This window comes from Lygodium microphyllum, chromosome 27 (genome assembly GCF_053477565.2).
Source record: "Lygodium microphyllum isolate KBCC chromosome 27, Lygodium_microphyllum_v1.1.10, whole genome shotgun sequence".
NCBI lineage: Eukaryota > Viridiplantae > Streptophyta > Polypodiopsida > Schizaeales > Lygodiaceae > Lygodium > Lygodium microphyllum.
This window is the reverse complement of record NC_141161.1, coordinates 69,807,190-69,833,772: the sequence shown is the minus strand read 5'-3', so window position 1 is coordinate 69,833,772 and position 26,583 is coordinate 69,807,190. Positions and strand designations below refer to the sequence as shown.

Sequence of the window (26,583 nt, the reverse complement as noted above, 5' to 3'; positions counted from 1 at the left end):
AGGGTATCATTTTCTTTTAGTCCTTCCGTTGACTAGTTGGCATGATTTCTAATTTGTTATGCCTATAAAGTTAATACAAAAACAATGAATTATGCATATCACAATTAGATCCCCTACTTGGACATTATGAAGGGCATGACCAATTTCAAGCCATCTTAAAGAGTCACCAATGTACGTGGCCCATGGTAAAGCACATTGCATACCATTATCGATAAGTCTATTATCGTGCATCTTAAATCTCCTAATTAGACTTTATAAAGTGTATGACTAATTTTTAGCCCTCTTAAGGAGTCGATGTAATGGTACCCATAAAAAAAGTAAAGTGGATACCATTACCATAATCATGGATATGCTATCATTCCAATATATGTTATCTTTCTCTTTCTCTCCCTCTCCCTTCCTCTCTTTCTCTTTCTCTCGCATTTCCTCTCCTTCTCACAATATATCTTAACACTCTCCAAAAGCAAAAGGGAGAGGGAGAGAGAGAATGCACTCTCCCTCCCTCTCCCTCTCCCTCTCCCTCTCTTTCTCTCTCTCTCCCTCTCTCTCCCTCTCCCTCTCCCTCTCTTTCTCTCCTTCTCTCTCATTTTCTCTCCTAAACAAGCAAAAAAGAAAGTGATTTAAACCTTTAATAAGCAAAAGGGAGAGGGAGAGAGAGAATGCACTCTCCCTCCCTCTCCCTCTACCTCTCCCTCTCCCTCTCTCATTTCCTTCCCCTCCCTCTCCCTCTCTTTCTCTCCCTCTCTCTCATTTCCTCTCCTAAACAAGCAAAAAAGAAAGTGATTCAAACATTAAACAAGCAAAAGGGAGAGGGAGAGAGAGAATGCACTCTCCCTCCCTCTCCCTCTCCCTCTCTCATTTCCTTCCCCTCCCTCTCCCTCTCTTTCTCTCCCTCTCTCTCATTTCCTCTCCTAAACAAGCAAAAAAGAAAGTGATTTAAATATTAAACAAGCAAAAGGGAGAGGGAGAGAGAGAATGCACTCTCCCTCCCTCTCCCTCTCCCTCTCCCTCTCTTTCTCTTTCTCTCCCTCTCTCATTTCCTCCCCCTCCCTCTCCCTCTCCCTCTCCCTCTCTTTCTCTTTCTCTCCCTCTCTCTCCCTCTCCCTCTCTTTCTCTCTCATTTCCTCTCCTAAACAAGCAAAAGAGAAAGTGATTTAAACCTTAAACAAGCAAAAGAAAGAGAGAGGGAGACTTACCGATGAGATATGGCGAGCGTGGGGCGGCTCCTCTTTGCAATGAAGGCTCCTCCTCTCCTTCGCGAACAACGGTGGCGGCGGCGGCGGCAAGTCTCCTTCCTCTCCTTCTCTCACGACGGTCGCTCTCTCCCTCGCTCTCGCTCTCAAAACACACAAACCGCAAACGCGAAATGAAAATCGCGCTCGGCTTCGGCCCGCTTTTTTTCCCTGTGGAGTGTCGCTAATAGCGTCGCAAATGCGACGCAAATAGCGACGCTATTAATGACGCCAATAACGACGCCAATAGCGACGCCGCTATCAGCCGTCGCTAATCGGCGTCGCTACTAGCTCAAATCCTTGTAGTGGATGCAAAGAACATTTTTTTTTATGTAAGAAACCTCCTTCCCAATCTACAGTTAATCATAAGTCTTGTTTTTTTTATTAATCATCCTTAAAAATGCCATATGGTTGTTGCCTTTGAAGAAACAGTACTTCCTACTTATTTTGAGCATTTAAATATTAAACTTGATTGCGTGTCTATGCACTCGTTATTTTAAATTTCAAACTCACTTTCATTGTGTTTCACTCAACTTAGTAACAAAACATGGTATGCACCCCACAAACTACATAGGGAAGGGGAAACAAGTAGGACTTTTGTTTAAACAATAGCAAAGTGGTTTTGTTAGATTCAAAATATGTATTTGTAGCTCCCAAGAGGATGTACAAAATAGCCAAGTTCCAACGTAACATGAGAGAGAGAATGGTATAACTCATTCAAGAAGCTTGAATAAGTAGAACCTTACTAGCATGCGTGATTTTCTTTTCTCGGAGAAGATGTGCATGCTTGTGACTTTGGGGAAAGGGCCAACAATGTTATATTAGATACATTTTAATATTGTTGTGAATGACATAGAGTATTATAAACAACTAGAGTCTAGAATGGTCTAAAGAATAACTAGACCTACACAATAATTTGTTGACACAAAACACAAGAAAACCCTCAAAATGTTTGTGAAATTCGATTTTAGCTTGAGACAAGTTTAGTAATAATGTAATGAAAAAGCTTTAGGACAAAATCAAACCAATGGGATTGTAACTGAATTGTTTTGAGTGCTAGTTGAGTTTCATACGTGTATGGGTTCAAACCTCGAGCTATGCCCTAGTGATAGCATCTAATTGCTCACAAAAAACGATTGTGGTAGAAGATATAAAAACCTTTAGTTAAAACTGTTAGAGGGATCTTTAAAATTAAATTACATGTATTTGGCCATTTTTCAAACTATAAACATTGCAAAATTCAATTGTAAGTTCATGAGCACCCAACTATCAAAGCATGTTGAAAATGTTTTTTTGTGAACCGTTGGGTGAGTGTGAAAGTGGATGTGGCCTTGACAACATAGAGCTTTGATAACAAAGTTGTTTTAGATGCAAATAGATTAGTCCAATCGAAGAAGCATAACCCGGGCAGAAATCGAAATAATATAGAGCCTCGATAACAAACTTTGAGACGCAAAATGTTGTTTGTATTAATTAAATATAAGCTTATATCGACAATTGTACTCAAGGGACACGCAAACCCTGGACCACAAATTTTACTAGTCCTATGATAACGTCCATATTGGTGGCTGACCTATTAGAGCCATAATTAGGTTCTTACATCCTACATCATACAAGGTGCCGAACCACTGCATCTAGGACACAACCCATGACCTTGAGTTTATTATACCATTTCACTACCACTCGAGCCAGCCATTCTTGGCTCCATAACAAAGTTTTTTAAAAGGAAAAGAGAACGTTACAATAAAGTTTCTTTTTAATTTTGAAGGAGGTCATGAGGGAGGGACTTTCCCAGCTCCGAATGCGCGTTTGCGAATTAGCTGTCTCTCAATATGTAAGGATAAAACACCCACACACTCGCGGTACATATTACATGATAATACGTATGATGATACACACCGCCTCTCTTTTGCATGTCACCGGCCAGTAACCAGCTCACAAGAAACACAAAAACCAAGGCCCATATTCTCTCTCAGAGTAGAGTAGTACTGGAGGAGGGCGAGGGCTTCTCCGAAATTCCCCCACATGCTCTCTCTCTCTCTCTCTCTCTCTCTCTCTCTGTGTGTATACATATATAAGCACATAAGACCCCATGATGTCTGCAGAATCAGCTAACCCAACTCTTTCCTGTACTTTAAATCCTCATACTTACCTTCCGGCTCGAGCTTCTCTTGTTTTTTCCCTGGGCAGCCGGCATTCTGCCATAACCCACTGCGCCCCACATTTGAGACTTCCTGACTCGTATTGTAAATACTGCATATCAGTCTGCATAGTGCTAGCTAGCTCTTCATCTGCTGGTCGTTGAGACTCAACCCGCGGCATAATCGTCGACAGCCATGGAGGTATGCACAGCTGCTATATTCCCTACGACAGCTTGCCCCATCTGCTTGTAATGATGCATTTGCTTACCTTTCCAATTCAACGTCTTAACTTTGCAAGAATGTAGAGTAGCTCCTGAAGCGGTTTTACTCTGCGCCTTAGCGGTATTTTGTTAACTAACTTGTGGGTATAATTGCTGGTGCAGATGGTGGAGCTTCTGGTCCGAATGGACTGTGCCGGTTGTGAGAGAAGTGTGAGAAAGGCCCTGGTTAACCTCAAAGGTACAGGCAGTTTCTTCACTTTAATATGTTATGGTGCATGTGAATGTAAAGAGAGTTAACGTGTTAATGAAGACTGTGACTTATGAGCGCTCGTTAATCAACCGAACTGATTTGGAGATCACCAAGATTAGCTAACCAACTGATGAGATTAGGGACGTTTATGTTGAACGGATCAGCCAAACATTTCTGAATCCTCAAGTGGTTATTGCCTATCAAATATAGAGCTGTTTGAGGTGTGTTAAATCAAATGCTGTGCTTAATCAGGGCATGTTCAGTGACAGTAAATGATCATGATGGTTTTAAATTCATGAATGGCAGGGGTGGAGAGTGTGGAGGTGGACCTGAAGAGATGCAAGGTGACGGTAACCGGCTATGTCGATAGAAAGAAGGTCCTCAAGGCAGCCAGGAAGACCGGCAAAAGGGTAGAGTTCTGGCCAGAGGCCCTCAATTATAACAACTATAACAGCAGCGGCTATAATTACGATTATGGATCCGATAATTGCACTGATGACATGAATACCACCAACTATCACCACCATCAACAGCAAGCTGCTGCTGTTGGCACAGACGGCATTGACACGGCAGTGAGCAATTACTTGAAGCACAGCAAGTCCTTTGCGCGGTCGTACAACTACCAGAAGCACGGCTACAACACTAGCAACACTAACGTGATTGCCAATCCTTCTCAATACGGCGCAGCCCATATAAATTATTACCAGAGCAGCACAAGTAGATACGGTGGACGTGATGACGATCTTGCGTCCACCATGTTCAGCGATGAGAATCCAAATGCTTGCTTCATCATGTAGATACAGAAGCAGAGAACATATACCACCCCGCGGCCTCAGCCAGTGGACATTTTTGAGATGCACAGAGAATATAAGCTAACACATGTTTTTGGCATATTCCATGGTATCCTGCATTCGATAGACACAATGTTGGCATCCTTTTTACGCATGTATGTTATCATGTCCCTTTCAATCGTTAAATCTGGCTCGTAAATTACCAAATGTTGGGATTTGGTTGGAAAGATGGCTTAAGATTTGGATTTGTGTTTGTTGGTAAAGTGAGGGTCGTGTCCAAGATCTACGGAAAGAAGATGGGACAAAGCGATTTTGATTGAATCTTCAAAAGTTAGAATTGAATTGCTTTGTACCATAGTTACCGTTGCATTTTGAAACACAATCTTTTTATAGCATTTGCAAGATCTTCTGGTTCATGAAGTAACCATACATCACAAACATTCCATCATCCATCTTTGACGAGCGTGTTACGTTTGTTTCCTCCTATATAGAGCTGGGTCAAGAACCCTTTTCAAGATTGTGCAAGGATGAAAAAGCCTAAATACATAGTTATAGCTATAATTTCTCAAAGATATTGTGAGGATTAGTTAGAACAACTCCATGTTGGGTTAAGTGGTTATTATCAACCACTCTTGAAAACACAAGAGAGAAAAAGAAGGCATCATCATGTATTTAAAAGATCAATTGAGAATATTCAAGCTCCTTTTATCCTATCTTTTCTTCCATATTAGGCTCTTGCCAAGTTGGTAGCAATTGCCACATGGTCTCCCCTTAGCCCTCATAGGCCACATATGTCCATGCAAGATGAAACAATGTATGCCACACATGAACAACATCCTATATAAATGGAACAAATGATGACTTCAATCAATTTCATGCTCTATCAAATGAACACTACAAATCACATGCTTTCTTGGTTTAATTATTTTGATCATGTGAAAAGCTATCATTCATGGATTGAAGAACAAAAAACCAAAGAAATAAGGACACTTCGAAGTAATAGCAACCATATGGTACACTCAATAGCAAGAACATGTTAAAGAAAATTGGTAACAATTGAAACAATATCAGAATTGATTGCTACCTCTTCTTGATAAGATGGAGGCTAGACATGGAGGCCGTTAAAGCCCATAAAGAGCACTAACTACGCCTTAACTCCCTCCTCCGACTCATGTTCGCCCCCCCCCCCCCCCCCCCCCCCACTTTGAGCTCGCTCTCCATGCATGCAGGGAGGCAAGAGAGGTGTTGATGGAGCCAATGCAAAGGAACAAACCATGATGGTGCAACAAAGAAGGAAGGATGAAGCTATGGAGGTCAACTATGTTGCTATTGGTGTAGATTTTGGCAATCCTACAAAGATTGAAAACTCATTGCAAGCTAACCAAAAGGCCTTCAACCAAAGGAAGAAGGGTGAGCTTGGCAAGGATAAGTTAAATTCTCTACTTCCCTAGATTCTTACTTTCTTTGCAAAGAAGGGGGACATTTTACTAGAGATTATCTACACAAGGAAGCCCCTAAGGAGCACAACTCACAAGACAATGGGAAAAAACTAGGCCATGCAATAGAAGAGCCTAGGATGCGAAAAGAAGGTAGAGATTGGCAATCATCAAGATGCCTCGGTCCAAGAGAAGGAGCAAAAAAAGGTCCATGTGGTGCATTCAAGGGGTGAACCTAATCAAAAGAGTGAAGAAGGAAACAAAGAAAATGTGCAACCAACCACCAACAAAGCCAAAGGCAAGAATAGGAAGAAGGTTTAACTCCAAAAACTCGCCCACAAGCCACTGGTGAACAAAAACTTCTATGTCATTCTTGACAAAAATTATGGTAAGAGTGATGATGTCTAGATTTATGAGTGAAGCTACTATGTCCAAAGTCACAATGGTAACTTGGAATGTCAAGGGGCTTGGTACTAAAGCCAAGAAGGATGCATGTAGGAAACTCCTCGGATTGAGAAAGTGGACATGCTGGCTATTCAAGAGGTCAAGATGTGCACTAAGGATGCTAGAAGACTAAGCTTTAAGGGGTACAAAATATTTGGTTGTCCTTGAAAGATTGTGAGTACATTGCTAAATTAATGACTAATCATCTAGCTACAGTTGTACGCACAACCCCATACATGTTTGCGAATTATCATGCCAAAGTTACAATGTTCTTGGAGCCAAGTCAAGGTCTGTGAGAGAAGCCCTGGCACTAGCGAGGCCTTTCTCCAAAGAAGAACTCAAGTTTGTGGTGAAGAAGATGAAGAGGGACAAAGCCAAAGCCACTATAAGAATAGATGGTATTCCCTCAAATTTTACCACACACGGGATGCTTGTGTCAAGAATCTTATCAAATTTCTTGATCAAGTTTGCAAGGATGGCCACTTGCTTAAGGAGACCAACATTGGACTCATCAAACTCATCCCTAAATCTTTGGATAGAGCCAAGTTGAATGCTTGGACACCACTCGTAATGCTGAATGTTCCTTACAAGATAATGGCCAAGGTTTTACCACTTAGGATTAAATTCCTCCTTGGGCACCTTATTCACCCTAACAGTACAGCTTCATCCATGGTAGGAAGATTCATGATAGAATTCTCAACTTAATCTTTTCAATTAACTTTGTTATGTCTTGTCGATCAAATTACTTGCTTATTAATATAGACTTTGAGAAAGCATAGACAAAATTAGCTAGGAGTTCATCCTTTAAGCAATGACAGCTATGGGCTTTGATTCAAGCTTTGTGAACATGATTTGAACACTCTTCTCTAATACTATTGCGATTGTACAAGTGAATGGGGTGTGTTTCAACACCTTTGAGGTCAAAATTGATTAAACAAGGATGCCCCCATGCCCCCTTGCTCTTCCCTACCATCATTGATCCTCTCTTGAGATGCCTCAACCTAAAGGCCTAGAAGGGATTCATGAAAGGGCTTCCTATCCCTAGAAGCAAGCAATTTGTAGCCCAATTCTTTGCTGATGATAATTCCAACATAGTTATAGTTGAAAGACAATTGGTCCAAGAGCTAATTGTGCTCTATGAGGACTTTTGCAAGCTCTCGGGCTCTACATTTAGTGTACCCAAAACTGAAGTGGTCTTTCTAGGATTCTCCAATATCTTGTGATGGCGCTCAAACTTGGGGTTCCAAACCATCCCTCATGAGCAAGTTTTCATGCACCTAGATCGCCCTCTTGGGGTGGAAATTTCATTGAAACAACAAGCTAATTAGCTCCAAAACAAGGTCAGTGTGACAAATGGAAAGGGACCCCTACAAGTTGGCTAGGCAAGGTAGTGATTGTTAAAGTGATGCTTGCGTCCCTTATTGCCTTCCTTTCCATGATCCTTAACCTAAGTTACAGCCCTTGGAATTCCATAGAAAGAGACTTTGCAACCTTCCTCTAGCACAAACTACTTGGCAAGAGGGGATGGAGATCCATCTCTTGGTCACTAGTAACCTCACTAGCAGTGGAGGGTAGATTGGGGGTTCCAAGGTAGAGAGTGGAGGAAGATTGTCCCTAATCAACATTGATTAGGTACTAGCTCTACAATTGCAAGATCAGAGGCTTGCCAAGGGGGCTGATTGGTTGGATGGTCCCCATCCTCTCAAGGCAAAAACTAAAGTTTATGGAAGAGGCAAAGTGGACTTATGCCAAAGATAGATAAGGCGACTCCTCCCTGATGCAAGTCATATGGACCTCTCACTTCACCTATGACCCCTTGTGTGAAGAAGTGGACTAGAGAGAGTGAAAGAAAAGAGAGAATGAGTGCAGGAGAGAGAAAGAGAGCGATGAGGAGAGAGAAATACTAGAAATGGAGAGAGAAAGACAAAAAGAGGTGAGAAGCGATAGAAGCTATGAGCAAGGTAATGAGGAAAGAGACTACAATGTGTTAATGTTTCAAAAGATGTGAAAAGTTACATGTCTCTCCCTTTTATACCTATGTCAATGTGACATGGTATTACTATTATTTCCACACTAAACAGCTATTCTTCTTAGCTTTTTACAATTCAGCCTCTCCCAAAGGTTTTTTCCCTCAAAAACAAATTTACAAAAGTTGGAAAAGGATGGATGGAATAGAGTACTACTCTATTTTCAGCTATACAAATAGAAAAATGAATGAAAGATTAAAGACATGTGGCCTGATATGAAGGAATGAGAGTAAGCCTCAACTATATACATGAACACGAGTGCCTCAAAAGTACTTGGATCCTTAAAGTCTTCAAATGATGGACTCAAAATGAAGTAGACAGTTTGTTGTAAGAACAAACCCTGTTGAACTAAAGCTGCCATAACTTTTGATAGAAGTAACCAAACAAAGCCTGCCACATGTCAAAACGTAGCTCTTGAAGAGTACTTTGATGCTATATAGGTGCCATAATTCTAAAAATTGGACAAAATAAAAACTATTCTAAAACAATATGCTATCAAGAGCCTGTCTACATCATAACTGGCTCCATAGTCCTATAGGTAAGAAAACTCATCTAGTATAGAATCACGCCTCCAAGAAGCTTCCTCAAGCAGCAGAAAACCTCTCCACTTGATCAAATATTCAATGATAGAGTGAGAGCAAAGCTTCTTCTCACGCTGACCTATGATATCCCTTTGGAATGTACTGAATAATACCTTGTTCATCAATAGGTGGCATCTCATCAATTATATCAATAGAATCACCATAGAAAGGCTTGAGCTAACTAACATGGAATACATTATGAATCTTAGTGGAAGAGGATAGCTCCAATCTATATGCCAAGTCTCCAATGCGCTTCAAGATCTTGTAGGGTTCATAAAATCTGTGAGCAAGCTTATTACTGGTTCCATCCTTCAAAGTAGAATACCGAGACTTGGGCACCTTCACAAAACTAATTCTCCTTCTTGAAACTATAAGGGTCGCCTCTTCTCATCTGCATATATTCTCATCTAGTCTTGGGATTTTTTAAGATTCATCTTACACTACTGAAGAAGGGTCTACATTCTTTCCAATTCTACTTTACCATGAGGATTGATTCTTTCATTGAAGATGACTATGGGTAAGGACACCTTATAACTATACATAGTCTCAAAGGGTGAAACTCCAATGCTAGCATGAGTGAAGTTATTGTAGAAAAACTCAGCCAAGTGTAACCAAGAACCCCATGAGTTGTGCACATCATGACAGAAATAGTGAAGATAAGTCTACAACCACTTGTTTACCCTTTCTATCTGTCCATCAGTTTGTGGGGATGGTAGGCTGTAGAGGGAGCCAACTTAATACCCATCGATGTGAATACTGCTTGCCAAAAGTTACTTATGAACTTTGAATCTTTGTCATGAACAATCACATGCGATAATCCATGTAACCTAAAAATCTGCTCCATAAATTGACTGGCCACTTGAGAAGCAGTAAATTGGGTCTTGGTTGGAATGAAATGGGATGTCTTGGTGAGTCTATCCACCACCACATATATACTATTCCATCCCTTTTTGGTAGTAGGCAAGCCAATAATGAAGTCCATGGTAACGTGCGCCCATTTGCTTGTATGAATAGGTAATGGCTGCAACAAACCACTTGTCTTATGGATGTTGTTCTTATTCTATTGACAAGGCATGCACTTCATAACAAAATCTTTGACATCTTTCCACAGTCCCTTTCAATAAAAGTTTTTACCAATCCTATCATAGGTTTTGAAAACTCCAAGGTTTCTAGCTAAGGCGTAGAATGCAACTCCTCCATAATTTTTCGTGATCAAAAGGAACACTTCCACCTGGATCAAAAGGAAAAGTGTTTTACAAGGTCATAAAAATATTCTTATCCAACTTCTTCCTCAATATCTTCATTTTCAGCAGTAGATACAAGTGCATTGACCTCATCAATGTCATCTTCAAAATCCTCAAAGGACTAACATACTATGAACCTTGGCTTTTGCATTTTTGTATACACACTTTTTGTGGTGTGATCAGCTGTATACTTTTCTCCACATTTGAAGTATAATCCTTTTTCCTTTTGTTCTTTGTAGAGGTCCATAGGAATAGACTTTGGATTCATATTAGCTGAAATAGATTTAGGCTTGATGTCCCCTTGTTTGAAATCTACTCTTGGATTGTTTGTTATCCTAAAATTTCTTTGAGGTCTTGAAGCATTAAATAATTGATAAGTTGGCACTCTTAAGCTCCCACTTGGTGCATGATTGCTACCATAAACATTGCCAACTTGTCCTTGTTTTAAAATAGTCCTTAGTTGTCCATAACTAGGTTGAAATGGGGACTCCCTTCTATATTTCCTTCCATAGTGCTCTACAAGCTCAATAGGTTTGAAAATATTGGTAGGGTTTTGTGCCATAACATCAGCTGCTGATAAAGAAGGTTCTAAACCATACATATACTTGTGGAGATTAGCTTCATCACTATTGCTCTCCACATACATGATAAGATTGAGGAATTAGCTTTTATACTCAAGTATATTTAGGCCTCTTTGCTCTAGTCCATACCATCTCTGTGCCAATTTCTCTTTTTCAACAAGAGAGACAAAGACCTCAACCATAAGTTTCTTGAATGCATCCTAATTCTCTACAAGTATGTTCTCCTTCTTAATGTATCTCCACCAAGTATGTGCAAATCCCTCCAAATGCAAAGATGCAAAATGAATCTTTATATCATCAGTTCTAGGGAATATATTAAAGTAAGATTCCAATTTTGAAATCCATTCCTCTAGATCAAATGGTGAAGATGATAACCATTGTACTTAGCCAAAATGATCTTATCCTTTAGCTCTCTTCCATGAAAGGGTTTTTGTCCCAAAATGGGCTACTTATGAGTATTTGAAACTCCAAAATAAGATGGTACTCTCCCAATAGGTGGCTAAGAACTAATATGAAACCTTCCCATTGGTATAGGGTATCTAGGAAGTTGGGTATTCAGTCCAAAAGCTTGGGAGTTAGCACCATTCAAACTGCCCAAATAGTCATTATGCCTTTGTGAAGTCTCACCTACTTCATATTGACCATAGGGAATACCCCTTTATCCAATGATACCATGACCTTGACCATTTTGGTTAGGTGGCTGAAGTGGGACTAAAGATTTTATGGTTGAATTAGCTTTCTCCTTAGCTTCCTTGGTTCCCATTTGCATTTGTATCCATTAGAAGAATTGAGTCATTATTTAAGCATTAGATTCTACTAATTTATCAATAGAAGCCTTCATTTTAGTAGTATAATATCCACCAACTTCTCAATGGAAGACTTCGTTTGATTAGTAGGCAATATCATCTGCTCTACTCTAGATAATAGTCTCATAATAGGTCCATATGCCTTTGAGCATGCCTATTCTCATGTTCACACATGCTATTATTGAGTGCATTGATTTCACCTTATATTTCAAGCTCTTCAAAGCCCTCTTGAGGTTTATTATCCAGCATGGAATCTTTGATTTGTTGTGCATACTCATCCTCAACCTTACTCTTTCCTTTATGACTTGCCATAGTAGTGCAGTCTTGCAATACCCCCTGTCAGAAAATTGGCTATAACTTGAGCTAGAAAACTCTAATTCCCAAACTTTTTTATTCAAATCAAAGCCAAAAATTATCTCTTCAAGATAAGCTATAGCATTTGATAACAGGTTTAGGATAGAAAATTTTGCAATTCAATATCTGAGGCTGAACTGTCCAAGCATGCACCTTGTTTTAACATGTAAGTATCCTATTTCCACCTGTAAGAGAAAATTGGTAGTAACTAATGGCTACCAAACCCTATAGGAAGTTGGAAAGGACATGTGGACATCATGTAGTACCTGCATGTATATTTCAATAATAAAGATGGTACCTCTAATGACCTGTATATACCCTGCAATGTCCTGTAAATCTCCTGTTTTACCCTATTCTGCTCTTAAAGGTACTTGAGTCTTGGAAGTGCTTCAATCTTCAATTCTCCACTCATTATACCTATGTGAGGGATAAAACGGAAAGACAAGCTCCCTATATGGGCTCCAAATCACTGGGAGGTGGGCAAAGTTCTCCTCGGGTCGGTTGGTTGCACCTCTTCGGGATCTTTAATAGTAAGGGAGGATCACCTCTCTTTTGTCTCACTATCTTTCCTGGCATCCACCTTTTTCCTCGGTAGGAATATCACATGGTAGTGGCATACTATTCTAATCAATCAGCATGAAATAGATTACTGAAATGTCCATTCAGCTCGTTTTGTGAAATGCAAGAGAATTGAAATTTTGGCAAAATGGATGGAAAGAGGGTCTTATCAAGCAGTCACTACTAACTTATCCTTTTACAATGGGGTTATGATATATTTTTCCATGAAGGAACAATCATAAGCAAATCAATGGATTAGAGTAAGCAATATTTTCAATCAATGGGGCTTAATCAATTGGATTGAATGCAATGCTAGAATTTTCAATTAGAAGCTTCTAATTCACTAATTGGATCCAATATGCATCATCAAGTAAACATTACATTACATGAATGGGCTGATTTAAGCAATGGTTGGCTAAGATTTGATGGAAATTATACAACTCTTTAATCTCTCAATCAATTGGATAAAGCTTAGCAATTGGATGAATGAGAGAGATTAAGAATTGAATACGAATACCTTTTATATATTTGATGAAGACTTGATTGATCCCCAAATGCTTGATGAAACCTCCGGTTGCCCAATGTTTCTAAAATAATCTTCAATGCTTGTGTATTTAATGCTTGGAAGCAATCTTGAAACCTCACATGCTTAAGACTGAAGCATTAAACTTGTTTCCCCAAAATTTTGACTCCATATAAGCTCTTGAGCTTCAATCTTTGGCCACTCATGCTCAATCCTTGCAATTTCTTCAAAAAATCTTTAAGAAATTGAAAAGAAATGAAAGCTTGAGTTGAAGCTTTCATGGCTGTCCATGGCTAGGGTTTCTCAGAAATGGAAGAAGAGGAGAATACCAACTTTGCCAATAATTTATGGAAGCTTCAGCATCCCAAAGGTCAACTTCAACACCTTGGCTTGGGGGATGAGCAGCAGGACCAAGAATCAAGCTAGAATCGATCCAAAAAATGCACTGCATTTTTCGAGCTTGTTCTATGCTTCATAACTAAGCTCTTTTGTGGAATATTGGTATCAACATGAAGATTTTGAAGCAGGGAAGCTTGATCAAGTGTTGCTTTGTCAAGAGGAGTAGGAGTTTGAAAGACAGAAGAAAATATTGGTAGCATACTCCATGAAACCTATAGCAAGAAGCTCTAAGAAAGAGGAAAGGGAACCCTCTCTTGAAAAAAGTAACTAGACTTTGTTTCCCTTCTAAGTCTAGTTAACTCCATTTGACCAAGTTACCTTCAAAATTGCATGAAATTTTGATGGCGACCTGCTATTTTGTCCCTCCCACCACCATATCTATTTTGATCTCCAGATATAGTCTTCTTCCAATTGTAGATGTCATGCAAGCCACTGCTATCATTGTCCATGTCTTGTACCTATAGTACTTGTCTGAAATTGGTTTTTATGGTGAAATTTTGCACTAAAATAGAAGAAAAATGGATCAAAGACCAATGCTCTAATACCACTTGTCAAGAAGTGGACTGGAGAGAGAGAAAGAAGACAGAGAAGACTATAGAAGAGAGAGGAGTGCAAGAGAGAGAGAGAAAGACTAGAAATGGAGAGAGAAAGATAGAAAGAGGTGAGAAGCCATAGAAGCTGTGAGCAAGGTAATGAGGAAAGAGACTGTAATGTATTAATGTTTCAAAAGATGTGAAATTTTACATATCTCTCCCTTTTATACCTATGTCAGTGTGACATGGTATTACTATTATTTCCACACTAAACAACTATTCTTCCCAACTTCTTACACCCTGTATGGCCTAACACACAATAAACCCAATCTATGCAAAAGCATGGCAACTAAAGGAAACTTGCCATGTGGAAGGATGTATGGGATACGAAGAGCTTTTCTCTCAAAAATCTTGTAACCAATAAAATGCAGTTAACCATAATGAGGGTGAAGCACAATTCCTACAAAGAGTTATGAACAAAGCCAAACCCATTTGGCCTACTTCATTAACAATCAACAATGCCAACACCACCAAATTCCTTAGGGAACCACTGGCACTAAGTGATAAGATTTTATGGATCTATAGGGAGCCTAAAGACACCAAGCATTGGTCAAAGGATTAGTTTCTAAAAGTAGCAGTGTACTAGAGAATATGGCACCCAAAAGCCAAAGTTAAGACCTAGGAGAAGAGGGTCAAGAGGGTTTGGAGAGCTACCCCTTCAAGGAAGCTAAACTTTCAACTTTTGAGAGTTTCATGAATAAACTCTCTACTAAGAAGAAGTTAAGCAAGGTCTTTGGGTCCTTCTCCCCTCTATCTCTTCTGTAAAAGGGGAGCCCAAAACTATCTGGCACCTCTTTTGGGAATGTATTGAAGTGCACGGGCTATGGAGACAGATCAAGAACTGGATAAGAAATGCAAGTTTGGTGACCAAGTTGGCTGCAAGATTGCACTTTTTGGTGACAAAGGAGTAATGAATAAAGAGTGTATGAAGCTCTTGAACACTACTACAACCATTTTGATCAATGCTATATCCCATGCTAGAGATGACAAGGTCTTTGGTAAATCCTGCTAGACTAGCTCCCTTTAGGTAAGTGGTTGATTATTAAGGTTGATGTTCTAACAATTTGTAAAACCTTTGCAAAAAAATTTTCTCTTTTTCCTTGGAAAGAGCCTGAGGGACACCTCCCTGAAAATGCCACCTCTTAGCACATTGTACATATTTCATCACCTATGGTTAATATACTTACCGTGTTATAAAAAACAAGTAAAACAATATTTAGTAAGGCACTTTCCAAAGCAAAATATCACACAATCTACTCTTAAGAGATTATGAGAGTGTGAGAAATTGCCTAGTGAAATAGTAGCACAATTTGCTATAAATTTCAAATAATTACAGTAGCAGCTCCAAGAGTATTAGAGTTCATGAAGTTGTTTTTCATTTGGCCCCCAATTATGATCAGATGCCAATTGTCATGCACCAAAGACAAAGGGCTTAAGTCTTTGCAAGAGGCTATATATATCATACAATAGAGATTGGGAGCAATGGAAGACATGGCAGTCGTGTCAAATGGGCCAAATCTAATGGACATTGATGTACAAAATTTACAAATAGCAAATAAACGAGCACTACCAAATCAAGATACATGATGGCATCTGAAGTGTTTCTATTGCAAAAAATATAGACACGTCAAGAAATATTGCAACAAACATGGATATATTGAGAAATATTGTAAATTTTGAAGTTTAAGCAAACCTCTACTCAAAATGTCAAGAAGTTTTAGCAAGTCTAGAGGCAATACGAGGAAATATTTGAGTGAATGCTTACTAAGGCATAACCATTGATGCAAGTTTAAGCCTCTAGTGTTATAATAGAATGTAATTAATAGTTGTAGTCACTATATATATATAGTAAGAACAACAATCACCATACTTTTAGACTCATGAGCATCATTTTGATCTATCCGACATTCCTTAGCACAAAACTTAAATATTACAAAAGAACTTCCCAAACCAATTCCAGCTCTATTTGGCTTCTCTCAACATCTTTATCATTCTAACTAAAAAGCCATAGTTGCATTCCCATTAGGTGGGCATATGTTGTATCATAATGTATATATTATTTTGATGCAACTATCCCCATTAACCTTAGGATCTAATTGGCTTAGAATACATTAGGCAATCACTCAATTTTAAGGATGAAGCATTAGAATTGCCTAATATGCAACCAATACCATTTATAGCTTTGCCAATGAAAAACATTTGCATCAAGTACAAATTGATGAAATATCTAAAGCAAAGACAAAGAGACATTCAACAACATTTTCAAAAGTATATAAGTATGTTGTGATCTCTAGAGAAGCAAATAGTCATCAATGCACAAATTTTTTATGAGCTACCAATATATCCAAGCCCTCCAATCTAAATACCTATGAGAAGACAACCACCAAGGGGGATACAAATAATTAATGAAGCAATCAGCTACAATGGATGAGGGCAATATCTAAGATTAAAAATGCATGTGAATTTATTTTAAATGCTAGGTCCTTCCATCTAAATGGGTTTTGGTAAAAGCTTTGATCTCTTCGTGAAAGTATAAGCATTAAAATACATGTCAAAAATATGCATTTTAATGCATACACCAATGGAAATTTTGACATTTGGTAAAAAACCTTTTTGAGAATTACATTGATGCAAAAAGGTAAAACATTGTCCACTACTACAGAAGCTTAATGATATATATTGCATAGCTTTTTTTAATGTTTTTTTGGCAAGCTATTGTATTATTTCACATGTTTCAAAGTTGACATTTGTACTTATCTTTTCTTCTCTCTAATCTTCTAACCTATGGTGCAGATTTGAAAAATGTACATGCTTACTATCATTCTAGGAGTTCATTTCTTGTTTTGGTGCTTTCTAATCTATGGGCAAGCCTTCATACTCATATATGTGGTTGTAGTAATGTCATTCTGTAGATTCTTAACTTTATTTTGCCAAATATTTGCAAAAGCCGACTTTAATGAGCTTGTTGCAAGCCAACATATCTTCTATCTTAGACTAGGTGATTTAAAATCTTGCAACTATTGCAAACATTTTCTTTTTGCAAGAATCCTATAAGAGTAGAGTAGACTAAGAGTATGGCATAGACTCTACTTGTTGATAGGATGCATGGGTTACGCACTCTAAATTTTAAGGAGATATGTTGTATCTTAAAGTTGGCTACACTGCCTCTTTCTAAGAAAAAGAGCAACCTTTTTTCTTGGTAGCTATTACATGCCTCAAGTCTACATGCATACCACATGCCACCACATCAAAGGTATAGACTCACAGAGAGAGAGAGGGGGGGAAGGACCTCAACTTGGGCCTCTTTCCTAGCCTCGGCCACCCACTTGCTTGCAATTGTCTGTGCAAGGAGAGAGAGAGAGAGAAGGCAGGGCCATGCTTCCCATGTCTTCACCCACTCACACCTTTTGCCTTGCTCTACACACACACACACACATAAATGACTATGTATCCATTACCCACACTAACACGTACTAGCCCCACCCCACTCCATTGACACTTACACAGATAGATATGTATCCACTACTTGCACTAATATGGACTATCCCCACCTTGCTCCATTGACTCTATGTGTGTGTGTGTGTGTGTGTGCGTGTGCGTGTGCGTGTGCGCGTGCGCGTGCGCGTGCGCGTGCGCGTGCGCGTGCGCGTGCGCGTGTGCGTGTGTGGCCTCAACTTGGGCTTCTTGCCTACCCTCCACCATGTTGAGAATAGCAAATGATGCTTGCCCATAGAGGCTACAAGATAGAAAAATAATGTATGCTCTAGGAAGAGATGTTTAGAATCCTGTATGCATAGTGAGGAGAGTGGTACTATCCAAAAAGCTATAAAGGCATGTACTTGGTTGGCACTCATGACAAGGGTAATGGTACTATCAGTTTGAGTCATTGTCAGTGTCATTATCCATCTTACACAAGAATGTGTTTATGAGTCCAAGCTTCCATCTTGGAACCTAATTCACTTGTGTAACAGTTTATATAAGTCTATGTTATCATGAGTTGTGTATTCATCTCCCATCCTCCATAGCTCCTGCCATGCTCTAGATCTAACATTTTAACATGGTATCAGAGCTCAGTTGAGTATGGCCTGGCTCTCCTTTCACTCCTCTTAGCTCCTCTCCATCTCTGCTCAGCTCAGTTTGAGTGATGGACCCCATCTCCAACTTCATTTGCATTTCTATCTTCAATGAAGCTTCCATGGCAGCCATAGCTAGCAGTACCATGTCAGCTTGAAGCTTTCATATCTCTCTCAATAGGCCAAATCTCTCTGAAATTCCTTCTAGAGAAGTGTTTCTCTATTTTTAGATCTCCTCCCTCGCACCTCAATCATTGAGATTGGGCAACTATAGCTTCAGCATTGCCTCTTTTCAAAGTCCTTGCCATTACTATATCTATGGACAACAACACCTACCTAACCTGGAGGAGTTGTATCTCCACATAGAGGCCATATCTCTCCAAGGTCTCTTCTAAGCAAAAATTCTTGAACTCTAGGCACTCCTTCCTAGCAATTACAATGGGACATTGGCCCCCCAGCTACTCAACATTGTGCAAATTTGAAGACACTGCTTGATCTGTGCCTGATTCTGCACATATAGTTGTTCTCTCTCCACGGAGTGTGATTCCCACTTAGACCATAGGGATTTGGAAGGTCTACACCTAAACTCTCTCCCACTCAAAGGGTTTTTAAAATTCCTACCTCTGTGAGCTGCAATGAGTGAAAAATCAAGCCCTTGTCCTGAAACCCTAAAGGGCAACAACCATAGCCAAGTTTCTTCAAGCTCATAAAACACTTCAATTTCACCTACTGGAGTTCCTGCCACTCTAACCTCAATTTCCAGCAAACATTCAACCATAAAATCAACGAGGGGAAGTTGTGAATTTTTTTGAAGATCTTCAAGTCAAACTCAAGCAACAAACATCAAATTTCAAACTAGTATCTTTTAATACTACACTACCATTGCTTGTGTCTTTTGACACATACAAAGATCAACTCATTGGTGTTGATTAGTTGCTAATAAAAAATGGAAGATCTTGAACAAATAGCAAAGTTCCAAGGAGAAGGCTTCCATGCCTGGAAGGAAAAGACCATGTACCACCTCATGAGGAAAGACCTATGGGATCTCTTTGAAGATGATGAAGGTGATATAGATGATGAGAAAGAAGATTCAGAATCCGAGATCTTTGCAATAGCTCCACCAAAAACCAAAGAATGGAAGAAGATGAATAACAAGGCACTAGGCATCATTGCCTAGGGACTAAATGATGATATGCTACATCATATCTCTAGCATTAGAGATGCTAGAACTGCTTGGGAGGAACTTGACAAGATGTTTGGTACCCAAGCAAAGAATTCAAAGGTAAAATTACTCATGCAGTTTTATAAACTAGATATAAAGACAATGCTTCCATGACCATACACATTAAAAAGTTCAAGAGCATAAAAACCCAGCTTGTAACTCTTAAAAAGAATATTGATGAAGATGAAGCAATAGTCCTACTGCTTGCGAGTATAAACAAGGATCCATATGAGAATCTTGTGTCCACCCTAAGTAATGTTCCAAGTTTCTCACTTAAAAATATTGAGCACTTTCTTCTTGATGAAGAGAACAAACAGAAGAACAAGAATGCAAAACATGGTATCCCATCATCTAGGGAAAATCTCTTATACACCAAAGGAGCTATTGGACCCAAAGGAAGAGGTCGAGGATTCAACACCAACAAAAAAAATCGGATGACATGTCATTATTGTGGTAATACTGGCTATATAGCCAGTGAATGTTTCCATAAGAAAAGAGCACAGCAAATGCAGATTGATCACCACCAAAACCAATTCATGAATGAAGAAGAAGAAGAAGATGCTTGCGCTACCATCAACAACTCTAACAGACTATTCTAAACGAATTTTCATTGTATCTTTCATATGTTTTTCCCTTCGTGGATTTTCTCTGTAAAAACCCTTGCCAAAGATGTAAAGTTTCAAGCTTTAACTTGACTAGGCTGCATATGAGCTAGTCTCCCCAGCCATGTCATCATGAAGGGGGGGCAAAAGCCAGCAAGTGTAGGAACTCATCATTTGACGAGGGTGTTGAGAATACAAAATGATGCTTGCCCATAGAGGCTAGATGTATGCCCTGCAGAGGCTAGAAGATAGACAAATGATGTATGCTCTAGGAAGAGATGTTCAAAATACCATATGCACAGTGAGAAGAGTGGTACTATCCAAAAAGCTATAAAGGCATGTACTTGGTTGACACTCATGACAAGGGTAATGGTACTATCAGTTTGAGTCATTGTCAATGTCATTGTCCATCTTACACAAGAATGTGTTTATGAGTCCAAGCTTCAATCTTGGAACCTACTTCACTTGTGTAACAATTTATCTAAGTCTATGTCATCATGAGTTGTGTATTCATATTCCATCCTCCATAGCTCCTGCCATGCTCTAGATCTAACATTTTAACACACCATCCCCACCTACTTGTAACTATGCACTGAGAGAGAGGGATGGAGGGATGGAGAGAGACCAAAAGAAAGAATATGAAGGGAACAGGTCTTCCCATCCATGCCATCCACTCTAACACGTCCTCCTTACCTGTTCTTGAACACGCACACACGTGCGCACACACACACACACACACACTCTCTCTCTCTCTCTCTCTCTCTCTCTCTCTCTCTCTCTCTCTCTCTCTCTCTCTCTCTCTCTCTCTCTCTCTCTCTCTCTCTCTCTCTCTCTCTCTCTCTCTCTCTGTGTGTGTGTGTGTGTGTGTGTGTGTGTGTGTGTGTGTGTGTGTGTGTGTGTGTGTGTGTGTGTGTGTGTGTGTGTGTGTGTGTGTGTGTGTGTGTGTGTGTGTGTGTGTGTGTGTGTGTGTGTGTGTGTGTGTGTGTGTGTGTGTGTGTGTGTGTGTGTGTGTGTGTGTGTGTGTGTGTGTGTGTGTGTGTGCGCGCGAGCGCACGCGCATGCGTGCGTGCATGTAAAGTGTTTTCTTTAGTGAATGCATGTTACAAAAAGAAAAAGAGACTAATAAACTCTTTAACAAAAGAGAGTAATAAACTTTTTTTCATTCCAACAATATTTATAATTTATATCCTTTAGCAAGAATGAACTATGAGTGTTGCCTACACCCACCCTTCAAGAAAAATATTTCTTTTAATTTCTTTTGTAGGATAATAAACCTTTCCTATAGGCTCAGGATCTCTCCTCCTTATGTCACATTCACTCAAGAGCCTTCTGGTTGGTTTGGGAGGGTCCCAAGCTAAAGCTTTAAATAATATATAGAACAGATGCATATTACAAAGACTCAAATATATTTCAAAATCAGTAAATCTATACTAGTAAACTTAGTTCACAATTGTTTTTCATGTATATGTGATAGAAATTCTCTCTCTCTCTCTCTCTCTCTCTCTCTCTCTCTCTCTCTCTCTCTCTCTCTCTCTCTCTCTCTCTCTCTCTCTCTCTCTCTCTCTCTCTCTCTCTCTCTCTCTCTCTCTCTCTCTCTCTCTCTCTCTCTCTCTCTCTCTCTCTCTCTGCAAAGAGAAGAAACATGAAATAAGGATTCAAAGCTCACCTCTTGGCTTGGGGATGATATGGAAAAATGAGGTCCTACATCTACCAAAAACCCCATAACAACATGAGAAGAAAACATAAAGCATGAAAAAATGAAGAAGAAGAAGATATGGAAGCACATTGCTTAGCAAACAAAAACGTTACAAAATGAGCAGAGCAAGGTGAGTTTCATTTTAGTTTATGTAATTTTCATCAAAATAAGCACTAGTATATTTTTTCAATTTACAATAGTATGAACACCAGTTAAAGCATGGGAATCTATTATTTAAATAAATAACCATATATGATGGTATAATGATTGAACAATGCCAATGGTCATATCGACATGCATTCTGAGGCATATATCAATGCCAATAGTGAGATATCAATGTGCTAAATATTTTTAAATTTTGTGAGAAGTTTGTATCAGTATTCTCCTCATCCCTTTGTAGTGGTTAAAGATATATTATGAATGGATATCTTAATGTCATCAAAAAGTCCATGAATAATAAAACCACGTCCTATGATGAATAACAATGGACAATATAGATGTTGGGTGGATGATAGTTCTTTTCATAAGGCTACAATAAGACATTTATATCCATCACTAGGATTCGATGATCCTTTAAACTAATTAGACCATATAGACTAATTAGATACTTGCAAATAGCATTAAATAAAAAGATATATTTAAAAATAACTTTTTGAATATTAATGGTTCTATTCCAATCTATTTCAAGATCTCATTGAGAGAAAAGTCCTAGTGATTTGTCTAGATGATATTCTCATACAAACCTCATACATGGCAAGAATATTTTTGTGTTTTAGGAGAGGTACTTTTGGGCATTGGACAAGCATAATTTAAAGATATAAATTTAAAAAATGCACTTGGGAAGCAACAAATCTTAAATTCTTGGGATATTCTCCAACCCATAAATTGTATACTACCAAAATCTAAGGAAAATACAAGGGAAAATCTTAAAAATGTTAAGCCTCATGATCGATATATGCATTGGCATAAGAATAGGCATGGATTTCTTATAAAGGTTTCGAAAAAGGCCCTAGAATGCATTGATATATATTTATGCTTGTACCAACATGTACTTTGACATATGCAAAAAATCATATTAAGGCATATATCAATGGGTGCAACTAAAGAATTCTTTTAGGAGGGATTTGGCCCCCCTACTATCTATATTGTGACAAACTCAAACGAGGGTGCTTATGTACTATTGTTTAAATTGTATAAATCCCTAGCCATGCATGCAAATAAAATTAGTATTATGTACTATAACAACTTTAAAGGAGGGTACTTAGACTTTGTATTAAATAACAAAGATAGTATTTTTCATTAAATGAAAGTATTATGTACAAGTGATATAACAATAATAAATGAATATGTATAAATTAAAAAGATATATTTATATACAAAGTATAAACTAATGAGATCCTTAGTTAGCAATCTCATGCTTTTGTAATGCCTCCTACAAGTATGTAGAATTCTATAATAGGCAAGTACCTCCCATCTGATATACCGTAGCCTCTCCACCACGAGTTGTTTTATCATGTGTAATATTGCATATTCCTTCTCTAGCTTGGACACAAAATGATCGATAAATCCAAAGTTAAAAAAGTAGTGTACACATACGATACCTATTACTTATAAAATTTTAAATGATTTAAAAATTAATTGGAAAATAATGTACCTACAAAGTTATCTCAAAAGAGGCCCAACCATTGCTTCCTTGATAGTCGACAAGTCTGAAACATCACCTTAAACAACCACCCCATACAAGTAGTAGCTAAGATACTAACAAGAAAGAATAGAGAAAAGGGAAAAAAGGAACCAAGGAGGATACATGAGGAACACATCAAAGATATTTGATTAAGGAAAAACACAATTATGCAATGTTGGGTCAAGTACAACTTGCATACCTGCAAGGATGAAGTGTTGAAGATTCTTCTTCACATAAGCATGCTCCCCAGCCAGAATCAAAAGCATCCATATATAGAATAAGGGAAAGGTCAGTTGGCAACCTTAATGGTGGAAGATTTTTCATAATTTTTTTACTGTTTTGAACTGCCAGTGTGTGGATGTCTTGCCAATGAAAATTATCTTTACGAACTAGGAGATATAATTCCTTATAGTAAAGGGAAATATTTGGGGTTGAGGAATTAATCCAATTCAAGCAACCTAAGAATTGTTGTAGTTTCTTAACACTGGCTAAATTGTCTAGCATATCAAGGATTTTTATTAGTACATGATTCTGCAGTTCGATTTGTCCTTGGTTGATTTCAATTCCCAAAAATTCTATAGAGGTCTGGAACATAATTGATTTTGTTGGCGACAAAACCATTCCAGAGTCTTCAACTGCCTCGATGGCAAACTATGAGAGGTGGTCCAAGTGGTCTGGAACTATATCTGAAAATACAAGAATATCATCTATATATGTTAAACAAAAAGGAAACTTGTCGAACACAGAATCTATCCATTCCTAGAATTTTGTTGGGGCAACTTTTATTTCAAAGGAGAGGACAGTCCACTGGTAGTGTCCCTGTGGTACACATGAAGTGGTTTTGTACCTATCTTCTTCTTTGATAGGCAACTGCCAAAATCCAGGCTTTAGATCAAATTTGCTAAAGACATCTGCCTTCTTAATTTTCTTCAGTAGCGAGTCCTTTAGTAGAATTGGGTGACCATGCCCAATCAAGAATTTATTCAGTGGTTTGTAGTTGATCACCATCCTTTTCTTACCTCTCTTTTGTTCTAATTGCTTGTTAACATAAAATGCCTGACAAGCCTAGGGGGAATTGGTTGGCTCTATTAATCCTTTTTCTAGAAGAGAATGTATCTCTTCTCTGCACAAGACCAAGTCTTCATCTTTCATCCCAGAGTGGACTGCTTTAGTTGGGATGGCATTTTGGCTGAATTGGAAGAGAGATGGCATACTTTTCTCTTTTTTCCCTATAGATAAGAGGGTCTTCATGCATAAATTGCTTCAAATGAGCCTGTATCTTTTGTATTTCTGCATCATGCTTTTTCATTTCCACCTTTATCCATTATTCTTTGGCATTTTCTTTGGAGGGATTAGAAGCTTTTGATATTGAGTAGAATGTTCTACCAATCTTGGGCAATAAGGGAATTTCAGTTTTTTTGCCTTTGTAGGATATGCTAAAATGATCTGACCAGAATGTGTAGGGTACTAGATGCTACAATATATTTGTACCAATAAGAAAGTCATACCTCATTTGTCGCATCAATTGGATTTCTATAGGCACCTTTACTTTTCCAAGCTGCAAATAAGCCTATGTAGCATGCATAAGTGTGATTTTTTTGTTATTGGACAACTCGACTATAATTGGAGTAGTAGCTTTTATACAACTTTTGGGGAAAAATTCAAAGGGGGCTATTGTCAAGCTAGAACCTGTATCTAACAGAGCATCCACAAACAATGAGAACTGTGGCATATTTCTAAATTGAACACATACCATCGGTTTGGGTCCAATGGTATCAAGTGCATTGATCTTATGAGTCTTGGGCTCAGATAATCTTATTTGATTAATAGGGGCTGTTGGTATTGTAGAAGAGGAAGATGAAGTGTTGAGCTCTCGAAGGATTGTTGTAGTGCCTTGAGCTATTTCTTTCTGGCTTGAAAGAATTCTTCTATGTATCTTGCACAACGAATGTAGCTCTTGTTGCATTTGAAGAAATGCATTCACTATTTCATTTCTTGCTTGTTGTATGCTTGAAGTCATTGGAGGGAATGACTGAAGAAGTTGCAATGAGGTTCTGGGCTGATGTATGTTTTCTAATTTGTGGAGTATGAACATGTTGGCTTGACCTTTGGTTTCTCGACCAAGAGTTTCAAGATCGGGCAGGTCATAAGGATTAAAGAAAAACTTTTTTCTAATTTTATTTTTATGCTTTTTGTTCTTTGATGAAGATGTTGATGATGTGTCAGAATCACTTGATTCAGAAGAGCTGATTTTTACATGTTTTCCTTTTGCTTTCTTTGAAAAATAACATTTGAGATATGAAGTCGAATCAGAATCCATAAACTTGTCTTTCTTTCCTCGGAAATATGATTCATGGGCATTGACTGGATGAAAGCTTGAGGAATGAATGATATCATTATCGCCTGATTCTTCAGTTATATCAAAAGTTGTAGTATCATCCATAGTTTCATCAACTATATGCCAAGAAGGGTTACTTGAAGAAGTTGATTCTTCAGTTATATCAGAAGTTGTAGTATCATTCGTAGTTTCAACTATATGCCAAGAAGGGTTACTAGAAGAAGTTGATTCTAATTTTGTTTCTGATTCAGTTGATCCAGTAGATTCTTCGGGACTTTCATTGTTGGTTGAATCATCATAAGAGTAGCAACTCTCAGTATCAAAAGAATCATCTAAGAAGTCTTCTGCAGAGTCAATCTGATAATAGTGCATATTGACTTTAGCAGAATTGTTTCACTCCTTACCCTTCTTTGGACATTTTCTTGCCAAATGTGAAGAACTTCCACAAATAAAACATTTGAGTTCTTGCTTTTTTGTACTTTTTTCATTTTCTCTGTATTTGTCAGACGTGCTAATATTTTCATTTTCTATATTTATGTGAATTTCTTGAGTACCTTGAATACCTGTGGATGTTCTCTTGTTTATTGAAATAAAACCTTAAATAAGAAGAATTTCTATGATGTCTGGATGAATGCCGATGTCTTTGGTTGGAATGACCATATTTGTAGCTATTGTCATAGCTACACTTCTCACATCCGAAGTCAGCATCAAACTTGGAGGCATGCTTGTAGATAGACTGTGGAAATTTATGATTTAGCTGTGTCATCTTCTAGTGATGACAAACTTC

General features: G+C 38.4%; 1 protein-coding gene across 1 annotated transcript; it reads left to right on the top strand.

The window, feature by feature from the left end:
- The first annotated feature begins 3,272 nt into the window (after positions 1–3,272).
- LOC148012438 (heavy metal-associated isoprenylated plant protein 28-like) lies at positions 3,273–4,842 on the top strand. Its single transcript, XM_087668932.1, has 3 exons — positions 3,273–3,574; positions 3,757–3,832; positions 4,151–4,842. Exons 1-3 carry the CDS (start codon positions 3,569–3,571, stop codon positions 4,639–4,641), a joined length of 573 nt encoding a protein of 190 aa, XP_087525058.1. The 5' UTR covers positions 3,273–3,568; the 3' UTR covers positions 4,642–4,842.
- The last annotated feature ends 21,741 nt before the right edge of the window (positions 4,843–26,583 follow it).